This window comes from Micromys minutus (genome assembly GCF_963924665.1).
Source record: "Micromys minutus genome assembly, chromosome: 2".
NCBI classification, from domain to species: Eukaryota; Metazoa; Chordata; class Mammalia; order Rodentia; family Muridae; genus Micromys; species Micromys minutus.
In genome coordinates this window covers 52,652,767-52,669,841 of record NC_137971.1, presented here as the reverse complement: position 1 = coordinate 52,669,841, position 17,075 = coordinate 52,652,767, and the positions used below count along the sequence as shown (strand labels likewise).

General features: G+C 40.5%; 2 protein-coding genes across 2 annotated transcripts in view; one reads left to right on the top strand and one right to left on the bottom strand.

Moving 5' to 3' along the window:
• Positions 1 to 17,075, bottom strand: part of PACS1 (phosphofurin acidic cluster sorting protein 1) — a 109,059-nt gene that overhangs the window by 43,824 nt on the left and 48,160 nt on the right. The gene's annotated exons all lie outside the window — the stretch shown is intronic.
• LOC308416296 (large ribosomal subunit protein uL24) lies at positions 839 to 1,352 on the top strand. Its single transcript, XM_080911233.1, has one exon. The coding sequence runs from the start codon at positions 875 to 877 to the stop codon at positions 1,310 to 1,312; it is 438 nt and encodes a 145-aa protein (XP_080767359.1). The 5' UTR covers positions 839 to 874; the 3' UTR covers positions 1,313 to 1,352.

Below are 17,075 nucleotides of genomic sequence, written 5' to 3'. Positions count from 1 at the left end.
GATAATGGTAAGAGTCAAAGTGACAGGGGAATCCTTACACATCCCTAACAAAGAGCTTCACTCAGGAAAAAGTCATTGCTGTCTGAAAATAATGGGTTTTGAATACATCAGGAAGGAATGAGTTAAGGAGGCACAATACTGATTACTTCAAGCTGAATTCACTTGAGAAACTGGCTTGCTTTTGCCTATATACAGGAAACTATAAAGATTATTCTGAAAGGGATGACCTTCATATAGCAGGAGACAGACAGCCTAGGGCTGCCATGAGCCTGCATAAATAGCTCTAACGTAACCCTCTTTTCACACTAACTTCACACCCTGACTGAATACATCTTTACTGACAAACCTAGCATTGACTACCCTAACCTAGCTTCTCATTTGTCCTTTCTCACTCAGAGATTAATTGTTCTTTTAAAATGTAAAATGCATTTGTACATCACGGTCTTCTGAAGATGTCCACACACATATGAAATTAAAAAAACAAGTGTGAATTCCTCTTATTCCTTAAGATCCTTAGCATCAGTCAAAGAGTGCACATAAGAACTACAGAGTTGAGGGGGACATCTTTTCCCCCTGTGGTTTCACACCACAGCTATCTATTTTAAGACTCTGAAAACAAGAATTCTCATCACGTCATGCACATATGGGCAACACTAATTGGACTCAGTGGGTTATAATGAAGGAGGAGGAGATAAAGTCTGTGTGTGTAGAGGGGGGTTGAGAACCTAGCAGGAGTTGGAACAGGAGAGTTAGATAAGATAAACATACATTGTATACTTGTATGAAATTCTCAAAGAATAAATAGTTATGAACTTTAAAAACAACCCTCTAGCTCTTTCCTTTTGCGGCCATCGCTTGATCGCAAGCCGCCAAGATGAAGTTCAATCCCTTCGTGACTTCTGACCGAAGCAAGAACCGCAAACGGCATTTCAATGCACCTTCTCACATTCGGAGGAAGATCATGTCTTCCCCTCTTTCCAAAGAACTGAGACAGAAGTATAACGTTCGGTCTATGCCCATTCGAAAGGATGATGAAGTTCAGGTTGTTCGAGGACACTACAAAGGCCAGCAGATTGGCAAAGTAGTCCAAGTGTACAGGAAGAAATACGTCATCTACATTGAGCGAGTCCAGCGAGAGAAGGCTAATGGCACAACTGTGCATGTGGGCATCCACCCCAGCAAGGTGGTTATCACCAGGCTAAAACTGGACAAGGACCGCAAGAAGATCCTGGAGAGGAAAGCCAAGTCCCGACAAGTAGGGAAGGAGAAGGGCAAATACAAGGAAGAAACGATCGAGAAGATGCAGGAGTAGGGACGTCTCTTGCATGGTTTTCATTAAAGACTGCTTAAGTAAAAAAAAAAAAAAAAAAAAAAAAAAACAACCCTCTAGATGAACACCTTCAGGTCTACTATGGGAACTCTAACTCATGAGGTGCAGATTTTAGACCTACTTAATGAGCTAGCTTTGTATAAGCAGACTTACAGACAATAAGAAGACAAGCTAGCAAGCCTCAAAGTAATTTAATACCAGGGCTGGCAGAGACAATGGGGGAAGAACAGCAGGTCACACTACCAATAATCACTATCAAGGAAGAGCTACAGTCGACCCTCTCCCTGATAATCTGGAATAACCCCCTTACCCAATAGTATCATTTGTAGTTGTTTCTTTACTCATTTTTTTTAATGGACAATGTAAAGGATAGCTTTAAAAAAATAAAATTAGGAGCAAGGTATAATGGTGGGTGCTTTAATTCTAATACTTGGGAGGGAGAGGTAGGTGAATTCAAGGCTAGTATGGTCAATATAGTGAGTTCCAAGACAGCCAAGGCTATATAGACACCCTGTCTCAAAACAAACAAACAAACGAACAAACAATAATAAAATAAGGGGTCTGGAGAGATGGTTTGCGGTTAAGAACACTTACACTCTTGCAGAAATCCCGAGTAACAGCCCTGTAACCAGCTGCAGAGGCTATGACTCCTCTAGCCTCCACTGGCACTTACACTGGTATGCACATAATTAAACAGAAAACAAATCTTAAAAATATTTTTTAGGGCTGGGGAGATGGCTCAATTGTTAAGAGTACTGGCTCTTGCAGGGAACTGAACCTGGTTTCTCAGCACCCACATGGTGGGTCTCAACCATCCATAACTCCAGTTCTAGGGGATCCAACACCTTTGCAAACCTCTGCAAGCACCAGGCTTGGACATGGTACACACAGCATACACGTGGAGAGGGCACAAGGTTCTTGAGCTTTCAGATAAGCACTAGGGAAACCAAGAATGCTAAACACACAGGTTTGTCTCTTGAACAGAAGGGACAAATACTTGTTTTCCACATAGAATGCTAGGAGTGAATTCTATTAATATTCTGGTGATCTATGCTATCTATGGGGCCAGGCCACACTTGAATCACCCAGACCACTATGTTTATTCCAGACTTTTTCCCTAGACCTTTACTCTTGAGCATTGTTTCTCAGTCAATAGAACAAGTCACATGCACTTTGTAGATTGGTGACCTCTACAATATCTGTATGAGTAAGAACAAACCTGATACTCCCCTAGGCCTTAAGCTATAGAACCCATCTTTATGGAAGAGGTCACACGCACTATGCAAAAAGTTTCAATGTAGTCACATCTTAAAGCTTTATTGTGCAAATAAGATTGAGGTAATTGTTACCAGGAAAGATTTTTTTCCCAAAAACCGTACTGTTCTTAAATGTCTAGAAAATAAACTGCCCAATGTCAGACTCTAGAAGTTTGAATCAACATCAGCTACTAAGTTGTACTGAACTGGATTTCCTGCTTACCTCAACCAGATGCTACTCTGCTGGCCATGGGCCCACAAACATGCAAGTCAAGTATTTATGCATATAAAATAAAATAAAGCTAAACAATTTAGATTCTTAAAACGTATTTGTGTGGGGGCAAAGTGTACCATGGTAACTCTAGGTCAGAAGACGTTCTGCAAGAATTGGTCCTCTCCTACTATGCAGATCATTACTGTGATCGAACAAAGTATTCAGGCTAGGTGGCAACTGTCTTTACCTGCTCAGCTATCATCTCATCAGCCCCTTTACTTGAGTTTTAAAAGGTGAGTTTATTTTTTCCTAATTTCTCAGAATGAAACCATTTTCAAATTATAGAACCAAGCAAGGGTCCATCTAGTCCACTTGCAACCTCTTTTGGGCTAATAATAATGATAATAATAACAATAACAACAACAATAATTTTTGTTTCCTTTCTCTATTCTAGCTTGGTTATTTGAGACAGGGATTGATGATTTTCCTAGGTTGGCCTAGAATGTGCAGCCCCCAGCCTTAGCTTCCTAGGAGTTGGGACTCCAGGTGTTTGCTACCATATTCAGTGTGTAGTAGCTTTATAAAGCTACCCCTTCTACGGGTCAAGTGAACCGTGAGTATGCGTGTGTGTTCCCTGCAGCAAACACTTCATGGCTCTACTACTAGGAAGTCAGTCCTCCCTGTGCATCCTCAGATGTTAGCTAGAATTCACCAAGGTCTGGTAAGGACCTTTTACCACCTATGGCCAAAACTAGACAAAGAAAACAGCTGAAAGCTGTAATTTCAACTACTTACAAAAATGTGGCAGGAGGATTTCAAGTTCAAGACCAACCTGGGCATCTTGGGAAGACACTCATGTAAAGATAAAAAGGGTTGTTGTATAGCTCAGTAGAGAACTTTCACAGCATGAATGATGTTCCAGAACTAACCCCCAACATGTGAGAAAGGGAGGGGAGGGGATCAGAAAGCCTTTGCTAATTTTTAGTTCTTTATGCCAACAAACTCATTATTCCAAGCCACTCCACAGCCCCACTGTCTCTAATTTTCCACTGTAGGTTAAGCTTTCTTCCTCCTTTGGAATCTGTGGTGTTCCTGCCTCTTCCAGCTTCTGTCTGTTTCACTAAGTGGAGCTAAGGGACAGAGACTGTGTCTTCCTCTTACTTGGATACTTCCAATTTCCAACAGAGTGATGTAAAAGGAAGTGGGCATTGTATAGCTTAATTAAAACTATCCAATGTAAAAATACTAAAAAAGATGTTTCACCCTACTAAACATATAAAACCCATGTTTTCATCCAGCAGTTTCTTAATTGGACAACAGTAGCTCAGATTAAAGGGCACTAAATTACTCCTTTCTAAACAGTGACACAAATGCAGAATATTTTCTCCCTTTGTTATGCTAGGCACTTTGCCAAGTCTTTTTCTAATTAGGTTCTGTGGTTATTAATTCTTTAATCTGCTAGTAAGCATTTCCTTGCCTTTTTTAAAAAACAAAAGCAAACAAACAAACCAAACCAAAACAAGCTGGTTAAGAGCACTGGCTGCTTTTCCAGAGGTCCTGAGTTCAATTCCCAGCAACCACATGGTGGTTCACAACTATCTGTAATGGGATCTAACTCTTTTGGTATGCATAGAAATAGACCAATCCTATACATAAAACAAATAAATCTAAAAAAGAAAGAAATATAATTAATAATAATAATAATAGTAGGTGCAGGAAGAAAGTGTCTAACTATTTATCCTAATCTGGACTGGAATTTGAGATCTTCCGACCTCACTAGGTTTGGTGGAACATTCCTTTAATCCCAGAACTCACCAGGCAGAGGAAGGCAGAATGTTCTGTGACTAGGCCAGCTTGCTTCCTTATAGAAAATTGCAGGCCAATAGGAGCTACAAAATGAGACATTGTTTCAAAATAAACGAGCCTTTTCTCTTTTCTTTTCTTTTTGGTTGAGATAGGATTTCTCTGTGTCCTTGGCTGTCCTAGAACTGACTCTAGACTAGGCTTGCCTCAGACTCAGATCCACCTCCCTCTTTTACCTGGGTGCTGGTATTAAAGAAACGTGCCATCATCGTCCTGCTAGCTTTTTCTATTCTAGATACTTTCTCCCTTTTTCCACATACATTTTAGAACCAGAATGTCAATTTATACTTGCATGTTCAAGGGTGTGTTACATGTAAGTCAAATGTTGGATATTTTTCTCTATTGTTCTCCACATTATTTTTTCTATAGGTTTTTTATTTTTAATCGTGCATATATATAGGCTAAAATTTTTCAAAATCCATTTTAAAAATATTTATTTATTTATTTAATGTATATGAGTACACTGTAGCTGTCAGACACACCAGAAGAGAACATCATATCCCATTACAGATGGTTGTGAGCCACCATGTGGTTGCTGGGAATTGAACTTAGGACCTTTGTAAGAGCAGGCAGTGTTCTTACCGACTGAGCCATCTCTCCAGCCCTCAAAGTCTATTTTTAATAAGGGTTCTTAAATGTTTTAACTTCCCTTCGAGCTCATCACCCACCAGAGGTAGTGGAAATGAAAGGTTAATAGAGCAAAGAAGGATGCTGACCTGTTTAGAAATATTTCTTTAGAGTAAACCCAATCTGCATTATCAGGATATCAGTAGTTCAGTTCACATGAATCAGCAGTGGTATCTTGATCCATTCACAAACACCATTAATGAACCAGCAACAGCAGGTCAATCCAGAAGTAACTTCTAGGCTCTGTCAATCAGCCAGAGTCTGCAGAAGTGGCAAGAAGCTGCCAGAAAACCACCAGAAGTTTTTTGGTGTTTTTTTCTCTATGAAGTCACAACAAATAATGATCAATAAAGAAAGGTAAGATGTACCAACACTACTCAGCAATGTCAGCAAAGACCAGCGTCAGCAAAGCTCAACAGTGGCCAGCAAAGGATGTACCAACACCATCCAGCATCGTCCACTGTCTACTGGGTCATATGCTGGAATATATGTTTATCCTTTCCAAACATGACTGTTCACTCAAGCATCATCTGCCCTAGTAACATATCACATGCTCTTTTTTACAGGCAGCCTCCAGAAAAACATGTATCTGTTTTTAACAAAACATACTTCCACACGTCTGCTTGCAAAAATGTCCACTGATAAGACCGTTTCCAGAAAAACATCACATGGCACAACTGAGTTTTCAAAGAAGCCAGAAATGTACACTTCATGTTTATTTCTGTGTGTGGATATGTGCATGTGTGTGCACAGATACCACAGAGGTCAGAAGATAGCATAAGATTCACTGGAGTTGGAGTTAGAGGCAGTTATGGACGGCATGATGTGGATGTTGGGAAATGAATTCAGGTCCTCTGTAAGAGAAGTATGGTTTTGGTTGTGAGTTTTTTGTTTGTTTGTTTGTTGTTTTGTTTTTGGTTATTTGCTTGTTTGAGACAGAATTTCACCTCCCAAGTGCTGGGATTAAAAACGAGCATTACCACAACCCAGCAGTACTCTCTCTTAATGTCTAAACCATTTCTCCAGCTCTTCCACCTTATTTTCTGGAAGTAATGGTGGTGGTTTGAGACAGGGTTTCTCCCTCCTCGTGTAGTTGTAGCAGTCCTGAAGCTTCCTATGTATTATCAGGTTGGCCCCAAACTCTGAGAGCTTCCCATCATTAACCAAAAGGAATGTGGCTAAGGGCACCATGTCCTGCTCTGACTTACTTTCTGAGACCTGGTTTCTCAGTGCATCCAGAGCACAATAGAAGTAAGATTCCTGGAGCCAACTAGCTCCAGGAATTGTGTCCCTTCCTAATATCCCAATCTCAGCTGTATTCCACACTTGACTTGTCCTGGAGGTTCCACCCACTATTCTCCATTTTTCCAATCTCTTCTTTCAGTGGGTAATTTCTATCAGTCTAGCTCACAAACATAGATTTCTTTATATATGTACGTGAGTACACTGTATCTATCCTCAGACACACCGGAAAAGGGAATTGGATTCTATTACAGATGGTTGTGAGTCACCATGTGGTTGCTGGGAATTGAACTCAGGACCTCTGGAAGAACAGTCAGTGTTCTTAACTGCTGAGCTATCTCTCCAGCCCCCAACTCCCACTCCTATTTCTTTACTGTTATTTCAATATAATACTGTTGAGCATATGTGTAAGGTTTTTTTTAAACTTCAGTTATTATTTTATTTCAACTCTCTAACTTCATGTTTTATTTCTACATTTCAGGCACAAAGTTATCTGTTTACCTATTTTTCCTTAGTCATTTAAACACAATTTGTAATATTTCATCCTAAAGACATTCATAGAAAAATAGGACTTGGTCAGGTCTTACAGATGTACTGCTTTTCTTCCTCCTGTGAGCTCTGTCTCTTTACATGTCTAATAATTCTAGATCACAACTGAACACTGTGTAAGGTACTGCACGATTCTGGATCCTGTTGTGTTCCTCTGAGGATATTGGGAGTTTTGTTTTTTTCTAAGTGGGTAATTGACTTGCCTAGATAGATAAACCCTGGAAGCATGTGTCTGTGGTAAGCAGCAACTGTTTCCTCTGCTTAGCTCTTCCGAGATTCTAGGGACTGCTTTTAGAATTTGGACCTGGGGAGTCTCCCCTGCACCTGTGTAATCTGGCTGTTGGCCAAGGATTTTGGTAGCAAGCACTCAGAAGAGGAGTACATACTGTGGTTCTAGAGTGATTCTTTCTTTGTGCTTTCCCCTCAATTTTCCAGCTGCATGATGCTCTAAGCCACCAAAGCTTCAGGGTTTTTTTTGTTTGTTTGTTTGTTTGTTTTTGTTTTGTTTTTAACTTTTTTGAACTGAGCAATATGGGAATAGAGTTTGCTCTATTTTGAAAAGGAAATCTGGTGGCAGGAGGCAGGGCTACATGATCAAGTGAGCCCTTGCTTTTCATCAGCCCTGCCTAGCTCCAGGTTCCATTCACAGCATGTTACAAGGAAGAAAAACAAATTTTTAAAAAGGAAAGAAAGAAAAAAAAAAAAAAAGAGGTTCCAAATTCACAGATCTTTTTTATGTAGGCCAGTTTTTTTAAGGGGAATTTCACTTTCAAGATTTTTACCATATTTTTTTCCTCCATCCACTGATTGGTTTTAAGGGTCTTCTCTATGTATGTGGAATGAATTTACCAGTTGACCAGGAATTAGGGGAGTTTTGACTGAGATGTTGAACTTCTTTTGTAAGTTTTTATTCCAGGATTTGTCCTCGAATGCTTCTGTATGGTCTCTTTTCTCCACATTTCCCTCATATAGGACTGTAGTTTTCCACTGTTAATGTATTCTCCTTTTAAAAAATTTATTTATTTTATGTATATGAACATACTGTAGCTGTCTTCAGACACACCAGAAGAGGGCATCGGATCTCATTACAGATGGTTGTGAGCCACCATGTGGTTGCTGGGAATTGAACTCAGGACCTCTGGAAGAGCAGTCAGTGCTCTTAACCACTGAGCCATCTCTCTAGCCCAAAGTATTCTCCTTTAATTAGCCATCATGAGATTGGGGTATAAACTGGTAACCCTACTCGCCCCCAAACTTGCTACTCTTATGACTTCTAGTTCTATGGAGCCATTCCAGATGCTTTTAGAAATTCCTTTGGTTTTGTTGAGGTCTTCTCATTCCTGTTCGAGTCTGAGCAGCCATTTTATTCCATCTTCCTTAGTAAAAACTTCATTTACTTAGCTAAAAATAATTTACAAATTTTAAAAATAAAATTTACCAAAACATTACTTTTAAACAACACCATACACATACACACACACACACACACACACACACACACACACACACACACACACACACACACAAAACTTTTAAAAGCTTAGTGGTATTGGACTTGGTGACATTGTGCCTATACAGAACATGGAAGGATGAGGCAAGAGGATACCTAGCGAAAGACCAGTCTAGACTACATGGTGAGACTGTCTTAAAAAAACAAGCTGGGAAGTGGTGGTGCTGCCTTTAATCCCAGCACTTGGGAGGCAGAGAAAGACAGCTCTCTGTGAGTTTGAGGACAGCCTGGTCTACAGAGTGAGTTTCAAGGCAGTCAACGCACATAGAGAAAATCTGTCTTCAAAAACCAAAAAATAATCAATCAATTAAACAAACAAAACAACACAAAATATAGAGCTATACACAAAATATGTAAAAACAGAAAAAAAGATGATGGCTCAGTGGGCAATGCCAGCTGCTCAAGCATACAGAGCACAGCGTGCTCCCAAGTGAAGCCAGGGGTGGTGGCTTGAACCCTAGCACTAAGGGAAGGAGACAGGCAGATCCTGAGGCTCACTGGCCTAAAGCAGCAAGACCCAAGTTCAATGACAAACTATCTCAAAAGATCAAGTGGAAAACAACAGACTGTAGTGAGAACTCTGGAACTTTTTTTTTTTTTTTTTTTAAAACACAGAAATTAAGAATGTGCTTTGTTTTAATCCCTGGTGTAGGGATATGGGGCTGCTTCAGATTGTCTATGACTATGATTTGTCTCATGCTCTAGCAGAGGCATGGTTTTGCCAGCTGCAGATAATTTCTGTGGTTGTGTGACATTTGGAATTCTAGGAACTTTTTAGAGGGTATATAAATTCAAGGGCCCTGAGAGCTGTTGTGGGTGGCTGTTGGTTGTTCATGGAGGTTGGTGGTGGTTTGTTTAGTAGCTGTGGTCAAAGAAGAAGCAAAAGGAAGAAAATTAGATTTAGGGATTTTCCTAATTCCTCTCCACTAGTGCTAGGGGGCAAAACCTAGGGGATAAAAGGTAGAAAAAAGAACCCACAAAGTAGCAAAACCCAGTTACAAGAGACCACAACCAACTTCTGCACCTGAGACAGACAGACAGACAGACAGACAGACAGACAGAGAGAGAGAGAGAGAGAGAGAGAGAGAGACAGACAGACAGAGACAGAGAGAGACAGAGAGAGAGGGAGAGAATAGAGAGACTAGAGAATATACTGGACAAGAACATATGCACATGGAGTATTAAAATAAGGAATAAGGGCAGGTGGTGGTGGCACATTAATCCCAGTACTCACAACTGGCCAATAACAGCTAACTAATTTTAGAAATATATAGAAGAGTTCTGAGTGGATAAAGACACCTGTTGCCAAGCCTAAAGACCTCAGCTCTATCCCTAGGACTGACTCCTTCAGGTTGTCCTCTGATCTCCACATGCGTGTTGTAGCATTCACATGTTCCCTCCCCCAACACATACAACACACACAAATGTTAAATTAATATAATAAGTTTATTTAAAAGTTGGGGATGTAGGCCAGGCAGTGGTGGCACATGCCTTTAATCTCAGCACTTAGGAGGCAGAAGCAGGCAGATGTCTGAGTTTGCAGCCAGCCTGGTCTATAAAAGTTCCAGGACAGCTAACACTACACAGAGACACCCTGTCTTGAAAAACCAAAATATGAAAGAAAAGAACTAGGGGGAAAAAAACATTGTGTCAAAACCTTTTATAGATTTGAGTCACACAGAAAACTTCCTATTGATTATTTCCTCTGAATATAAATCATTCTTTATTATTTGTCTCATTGTTCTTTAAGATTATTTATTTATACAGTATTCTTTATGTATGTCTGCATGCCAGAAGAGGGCATCGGATCCCATTACAGATGGTTGTGAGTCACCATGTGGTTGCTCGGATTTAAACTCAGGACCTCTGGAAGAACAGCCAGTGCTCTTAACCTCTGAGCCATCTCAGCCTCCTCATTTTTTTTTTTTTTAATTAAAACCTAGATGCCTTACCAATTGTGAATTTTAACTTGTCATATCAGCTGTAATTTTTTTTTCACTTTTTAGTATTTTGCCTGAACTACATCTACATAAATATCAGGATTCCTTCTAAGCTCTTTCCAGCTCTTTTCACCTGCACATATATGTAGACTACAGTCAGCCATGTATGGACATCTATGTTGTTAATTTTTAGCTATTCTGTTGTTTGACACACTTAGGATTGCTGTTAGGCCACCAAACCCATCTGGCTTCCTTATTGTTCATTACTGAAATCATTACTTTTATTGCCCACCATATTCAGTACAGGCTTTTCACTTTTCTTTCTCCCCAAATGAACTCATTCTGGCTACTAGGTTACTAACTTTTAGACTGTCCTATCTGAACTAAATGCCACAGCTCTTGGAAGAGAAGAGCCTCAGGCAAAGCTGTCAAGGACTCACTGCTTTGGCCTGAATTTTCAGTGGCTTCCTTTGCTGCTTGCACTTGTTCCACTTTGAATCCTAGAATGAGTTATTAACAATTCAGTTGTTTAGTATTATTAAGACTTCATAATGTCCTCGCTCCACCAAAGTCCTAATTTCATCCTAAACTAAATTAAAATCCTTTTATCTTTAAGTGTGCCATGTCATCTGGCATTATAAATTCTCACATAACACCGTAAGTCAAGTGTAAGATTAGAAAGAACATCTCACACCCAGCTATCTTTACAAGCTATTACTTATACTGCACTTCCAGATCGAGAAAGCAAAACCTAACTTTTAAAAGATGGTCATCCAAGTCAGCCTAGTCTAAAAATGAGCAAATAGCAAGCACACTTGTTTCCTTTGAGTCTTTAATACAACAAAATAGTCTTGCTGTGCAGGCTAGTGTAATAGTTGGAATATACCACAAAGGCTTATGGTGTAAACACTTAGTTTCCAGCTGATGGTGCTGGTTGGGGGACTATGCAACCATTAGCAGGTACAGCTTTGCTAGAGGAATGATGTCACTCTGGACAGAACTTGAGACTTTATAGCCCTGCTCCACCTGTAGTTCTTGCTCTCTGTTCTCTGCTTTCCATTCAAGGCTGAGATTTGATCTGTTTCCTGCTTCTGCTGCCATACTTTCCCTGCTATTATGGACAACCCTCTGGAACTGTAAGCCAAAATACAGTCTTTCTTCTCTAAGTTGTCTTTGGTCATGGTATTTCATCTCAGCAACAAAACAGTAACTAGCATACCCAAGCTGGCTTGGAACATGTAACCCTCCTGCCTCAGACTCCAAATGTTGGTGATTATAGGTGTGTATTACAACATCTGACTTTCTTTAAGTCTTATGTACCAAGAACAGGTCATACACAGATTGTATTAGAAAGATGGCTGTTTTCTGTTTTCCTCTGCTGTAAGTCATGATTCTCTATTAGTTGACATTTAAAGTTGCTGTGAGTTAGTAAAAGCCATTTATTCAGCCCCAGGTAGCCCAGAGAACTTTCTATGCTTATTTGTACACAAAGAAGGCTGAGGGAGGCTTTGAGATGACTCAGTGGGTTAAGGGAACATCCAGTCATGTTTGGTGACTCGAATTCAATATCCAGGACTGATGTGGTAGAAGGAGAGAACCGACTCCTTCCAGTTGTCCTTTGATCACTATGAAGCTGTGACTCTCTCAAAATAGCTAGGAGTGGTGCACAGTCTGATCTCAGAGCCTGTGAGGTAGAAGTCTGTTTATCTCTGTGAGTTACTGGGCAGTCTTGTTTACATACTAAACTCCAGGCCACGAGGAGTAAGTACATAGTGAGGACTTAGCTTTTTTTTTTTTTTTTTTTTTTTTTTTTTTTTTTTAAAGAGGTGTCCGGGAATGTAGCTCAGTGGTCTAAGACCTAAGCTATAATATTCAGTATCACACACACGCACATGCATGCAGGCATGCTCATACTGCTATCATGCACCTGATACTATGTACCCTTGTACCTGTTACTATGAAAGTTCAAGACACACCTGACTTGCTCTTTTTCTAAATTTATTTATTTATTTATGCATATATGTACATGAGTACACGGTAGCTGTCTTCAAACACACCAGGAGAGGCTGACTATGAGTGAGAAATAGCATTACATGGAAGCTAGCTTTGTTCCCCTGCTCCTAAGAAGTACTACTGTCCCTCGACTAAAACCAACCTAACAGTCCTGAATAAGTAAACACATTTATCTTTTAAATCTTTATCTTTTAAAAATAAAATGCTATTTGTTTTTCACTTAACTATTTAGTCTTTAAATTTTTTTTATTTTTTACTTTTTGGTTTTTTAAGACAGGGTTTCTCTGTGTAGCCCTAGCTGTACTGGAACTCACTCTGTTGACCAACTCTGAGATTAAAGCCCTATGACACCATCCAGACAGAATTTGTTCTTTCTTTCTTTCTTTTTTTTTCTTTCTTTCTTTCTTAAGATTTATTTATTTATTATATATATATGAGTACACTGTAGCTGTCTTCAGACACACCTGAAGAGGGCATCAGATCCCATTACAGATGGTTGTGAGCCACCATGTGGTTGCTGGGATTTGAACTCAGGAATTCTGGAAGAGCAGTCAGTGCTCTTAACCATTGAGCTGTCTCTACAGCCCCCAGAATTATTTCTTATATACACTACTGTTGTTCTTTTACTAACAGTAGTTACCCAGAGTCATCTTGTCTACCTGGCAGAATTATGTTATTCCTGATAAGAAAACAGGAGACTTAATTGCAGACCCTGTATTGCTTGCTTCCCCTGAGCTGCAGGTTAACAGGCATGTCTTTAGCTATAGATCTAATGGCTAGTTGTAATAAGGGCTGACTTCTTTATTATAGGAATGGACCCTACTGGCTAGTGAGTCCTGGGGAATAAACATTTACATCCTAGAACCCTCAATGTTAATTTTTTCTAGCAGGATTTGTTAGTTTACTACTTATCTTTGGGTATTTTGGAGGCAGTACTCCTTAAGCTAAATTCTACCTGTTTAACTTAATGTTACGCAACTAAGCAAATCTACTACTAAATCCTTCATAACATCAGTTTTATTGCTTAGGGTTTCATCTCATATCAGTGTTAGGTCTCAGAGGTAATACAGAGATGATTTAAAGTATATGGGAGTAAAGTGCTATCTATATAGGTGACTCAGTCATTAAGAGTGCTTGTTGCTCTTCCGGAGAGTTCAAGTTTTGTTCCCTGCATCTGTACCAGGTGGCCTACGACCACCTGTAACTCCAATTCCAGAGAATCTGACACACTATTTTGGCTTCTGTGAATACACACATAATTCGTGTGTACACAAATGCATACAGATAAAAATGAATCCTTAAAAATTAAAAAATTAGGGGCTGGAGAAATGACTCAGGGGTTAAGAGCATTGGCTGCTCTTCCACAGGACCTGGGTTCAATTCCCAACACCCACATGGCAGCTCACAACTGTCTGTAACTCCTGTTCCGGGGATCCAACACCCTCACACAGACATGTGTGCAGTCAAATCACCAATGTACATAACATTTATAAAATTAAAAAGTGTTTTATGTGTAGAAGTGTTTGCTGGCATGTATGTATATACACCATGTGTTCCTAGTGTCTGGGAGACTAGAAAAGAGCACTAGATCCTCTGGAGCTAGAGTTACAGCCACCATTTAGATTCTAGGAATCAAACTCGGGTCCTGTACTGTTAACCACTGAATCACTTCTTCGGCCCTAAAAATGGTCTTGTAAGTTCTGGAGAGCACACAGTATGCCAATATTGATATTTTAAGAGATTAATAAAAACACAAAATATACAATTATATATAAATACATTAATATTATATAATATAGAAAAATATCTGGAAAGACATGAAACATACAGCACATCACAATTTAGCAGGTTGGAATGGAGGAACTAAGAACGAGCAGGGATTAAGTTAACTGTACTATTCACTGTGGTTTCTTCTTCTTCTTCTTCTTTTTTTTTTTTTTTTTTTTGAAGTGAGCACACCTCACATTTATTCCCTTTAGACAATAATCCTGATGAAGACTAACAGGAGTAGGGACTAGAGATTCTCCTGGAGTCTCAGGCTGAGCAGCTGGGATGAGCTATTATAACCTCCTGGTTCTCTACGAGTCAGACAACGGTTTTCCAAACAGGATTGAGCAGTTTCTCACAATTCATCAGGGTGTTCTATTAAACGTGCGCGGCCAAAAAAAGTCTATTTTCTTTGCATTAAAAACAGCAAAGGGCATGGAATGGGGAGGTGAGTGTATTCTTGGAAGTCGAGAGAGGTGTCACAGCCTGGAGGGGAGGAGAAAGTGCGTCAGTGCTCTCTTTGACTTTGGGCTGGTGTATCACAGAATACATTGTGCAGCGGGTCGACGCCACAGGATGCCTGGAACCTCCTTGGTGAGGGAGTGTCTGATCTCTCACCATGCATCGACAATTCCGTTGTCTCTCAAGACATCTCTGCTCCCATTTGGATGAGTTCCCGATCCTCCCCGAACTGTCAGAAGGAACCTTTCTCTGGGCCTGTCACCGTCCATCGGATCGCGTTTCCCGTGTCCTGGTGCCTTCACAAGGATTCTTTGGGGCATCACTATAGTCCAGCCTGGTCCCCGGCGCTGTCACGTCACCGGGTTCCTCAGTCGGGTCCCGAGGGCGCACAAAGGTACCCATGGCCGTGCCGTGGCGTGGCCGGAACGCAGCAGCTGGAGCTGGCGCCGTCCCCGGCCCTGCGATACAGATACTCGATACGTCGGAGCGCGGAAGGCTCGCGTGCTGCCCTCCTCGCGACTCAGCGCCAGGCTTCCTGCGTCCGCACGCAGTACAGGTTCAGAACTTGCCTCTGGAGCCGGCTGGGCCCTCTTCTATCTTTTAATTTTAGGATCATGTACATATATTGCTTCTTCCCAGGTTTTTAGAAACCGACTAGAAATGTCCTACACGGGGAGCATTCCTTTCAGTAGAGCATAGCAGTATCTATCTGTGTCTGTGCTGTCTGTGGTTGGAACCCATCAGTGCAGTGAGCATTTCCCTGTCTGCTGAAGCAAACTGAAGAACTTCTCCAAACACTCAAAAACTTTCTCTTGCCTCTGGGTGGAACAGCTGTGGATTCCAAGCCTGAGCATCACCTAAGAGCCTGTCAGAAATGTAGAAGCCAGGGCTCTTGTAGCCCTGTTGATCTGAATCTGCAGTCTATCAAAATGCATGGGGATTCTTACACAGTAGAGTCTGCAGAGCACTGGCCTGTGGCACACTTTCAGTTACACCTTTACTACTCTTTTGTTGTTGTTTTAAATTAATTAACTAATTAAGTTTTGGTTTTCAAAACAGGGTTTCTCTGTGTGGCCCGGGCTGTCCTCAAACTCAAGAGATTTGTCTGCCTGTCTCCCAAGTGTTGGTGTTAAAGGCATGTGCTAACATGCCAGGCTCACTTTACTACTTAAAACAGGTGACTTTTGAGTGGAAAGCCTCACCACCACTGAATAGTGAAAATTCACAAAGAGCCAGTTTCCCTCTGTAGGATACCACATGAACAACCATTGTGGACACTGGGGTTCAGACACTAACAGCCTAGTATTTTCATGTTGTAAAGAAGGTTTTGCAATGGGGCTGGAGAGACAGTAAAAGTGGAATCACTTTGCTCTTATAGAGAACACTAGGTTCCTAGCACCCATGTCAGGCGGTTCACAGCCACATCCTCTCCCGACTTCTGTGGGCACTCACACACATGTCCCATAAATACACATGCCTAAAGATAAGACAAAGTCAATTGGTAGAAACATAAGAAGTACTTTCACAAAGGCGCCTGAGTGGCCTGGCCATCAAGTTGGCCAATGTTTTGTCACTTTGTCAATGGCCTAGATAAGGAAATTAACCTGTAGGTGGCGCCAAAAAGGCAATTCTAACCACAAAAAGCTAGTCAGGCCATCTTGCTGTCTAGATGGCAGGATGAACATTTAGCTAGAAAACATACGGTAAAATTGATCAGTAGTGAAGATGTGTGATGACTTGTCAGGAAAACAGGAAAAGCTAATGAAGTGGATCTGTGGAATAGCTCCAAGTATGTCATCAATATAAAATAGAACTTCCAATTAAGGAGAAAGAATAAACCATGTTGGATAATTAGGTACCTGGCTGGAAAAATAAATAAATAAATTGGAATCCCTTCTTGATATATCAAATTAAATTTCAGATGATCAGAGGATTAAATACAAATAAACATACATTAGAAAAACTGATCCATCTAGGTACTAGAAGAAATGATTAAGAGCACTGACTGCTCTTCCAGAGGTCCTGAGTTCAATTCCCAGCAACCACATGGTGACTCACACTATCTGTAATGGAATCTGATGCCCTCTTCTGGTGTGTCTGAAAACATTGAGAGTATACGCATATGCATAAAATAAATAAATAATTCTTAAAAAAAGACTTCTATTTTGAGTGGTAGTCAAGTAAGTTTAAGTCCCTGAGAACCAACATCCTAGTTGAGAGATAAGACATGTATGTGAGTAACCTACATCCTGTCAACAAGTTAAGACATCAATATTAGACAAGTCTCTTCCTGGTAGACAAG

What these genes read in the sequence shown, in the direction of transcription:
- LOC308416296 (XM_080911233.1), top strand. Translation starts at nt 875, where the DNA reads ATGAAGTTCAATCCCTTCGTGACTTCTGACCGAAGCAAGAACCGCAAA.